Consider the following 1,718-nt stretch of genomic DNA (forward strand, 5'->3'; position numbering starts at 1 on the left):
CACTACACAGCTCATTTTAAAGCTGCTTGGTGAGGCTTCAGGCTGTGCACACAAATTGCTTGTGGCATATTTTGACCATGCACTATGTAATTTACAACTCATGAGGACAGTCATTAAAAAAGTACTTCTGCTCCCCAAAACTTTTCACAGACACTCAGAGGGCAGGAGAGGCACTGAAAATAGAGGCACAGCTGTTAAAATATTTTCTACTGGTGAATCCAAAACGCATCCATGGATCCTGACAGTGCAGTCAGGTCTTTAACTGTCTAATTTAGACAAAAATGAATCTGGTTTCTACCCCAAGAACAAAACAAAGCCTTAATCTCACTTTTAATTAAGACTCTTATACCAATAAGAAATTATTTGAATGGTAAATCTTCATGTAAATCACTCAAATGTTCATTGAATTTTTCCAAACCAAACACATTTGTCAATGAGACTTTGTTTTGATTTTCCTTAAAATGCCTCTTCCTTTTTACAGCTTTGCCTTCACAGTACTACACTCTAAAACACCTGCTGCTAACATCTTTTCTATCTCTGCTTTAGTAAAGCCAAACTCCTCCAGGACCTCAACTGTGTGTTCCCCTACAGCGGGGTCGGAAGTGAGGCATGGCTCCGCAGGAGTCCGAGACAGAACCGGGGCTGGCCGGGGGCACTCTTCCCCGCTGGAGTCTTTCATGAAAGAGCCCCTTTCTTGGTTGTGGGGGTGAGAGCTCACCTGTTCAAAAGACAACACAGGTGTCACACAGGCATCGGTGCCATCAAAAATCTTTGACCAGTCCGCCTGAGTCTTTGAGGCAAATAGTTGTGTGAAGATCCTTCTCAGCTCTGGCCAGTCACTAAAGCTCATCTGAGGAGGCAACTCTCCAGCATCCAAATCCAAGCCTGGCAAATAAGAAACAAAGTCTGATGTAACGCTATGAAGAAACAAACGTGTCAACAGTGAAAAGATGTACAGCCCAGCATCATAAAGCAGCAGTCAGTAATGCTTTTATCTCAACAGACAGAACTTTATTAATATCTAAAGAGATGCTTGTTTCAGTTTTTCCCTTTGATTGCTTGTACTTCAGCCCAATTATCCTGCACAGTACACGCTCTTTAATATTTACATAATACAAAACTGAATATATAATGAATGTTCCCTACACATTTTTTTTTTAATTGTAGATGTGATAACGATACATATTATGTACGTTTATAAAAAAATCTGTCACAAAATATTTTCAATTCTAAATATCAGATTTACGGCAGTAAGAGGTTTTTTGGGGCTTTTTTTTTTTTACGGTTGCTTTTGCACCTTTTTGTGAGTATGTATGCTGTGGTTGCACCAGCAGATTTTACTTGTCTTTTCTTTTTCTTACACATTCCTGCTTGCTCAAATCAGGGAAGCAAAGATAATTTTATTACCATAATTACGCTGATGACACTTATCCCTATATCACTGCCTTGGCAGGTGACTGTGGTCACATACAAAGCTTAAGTGCTTGTCTTAGTCACATCTGAATGTGGATGTGTCAGAATTTTCTCCAGTTAAATAGAGATAATACAGAAATGACTGCATTTAGAAACAAAGATGTACAGGATCACTGTCAGTCAGCAATGTGGAAATCAATAGACATACTGAATCACTAACCAAATGATCCTTTTAACATCTGATGACAATGTGAGGCTCAACTTAATTTTGTAAAACTTGTGAATGAAGTTGTCTTAAGTACACT

At 38.9% G+C, this 1,718-nt stretch overlaps 1 protein-coding gene across 1 annotated transcript in view; it reads right to left on the reverse strand.

Annotated features, from left to right (window-relative positions):
* Positions 1–475: 475 nt before the first annotated feature.
* amacr (alpha-methylacyl-CoA racemase) overlaps positions 476–1,718 on the reverse strand; it is a gene marked incomplete at its 3' end in the record, with an annotated part of 22,814 nt that continues 21,571 nt past the window's right edge. The window contains exon 6 of the mRNA XM_079256746.1: positions 476–885. Coding sequence (XP_079112872.1) covers positions 476–885 — 410 coding nt within the window. The remainder of the gene's footprint in view (positions 886–1,718) is intronic.

This window comes from Telmatherina bonti (assembly GCF_933228915.1).
Source record: "Telmatherina bonti genome assembly, chromosome: 17".
Taxonomy (NCBI): Eukaryota; Metazoa; Chordata; class Actinopteri; order Atheriniformes; family Telmatherinidae; genus Telmatherina; species Telmatherina bonti.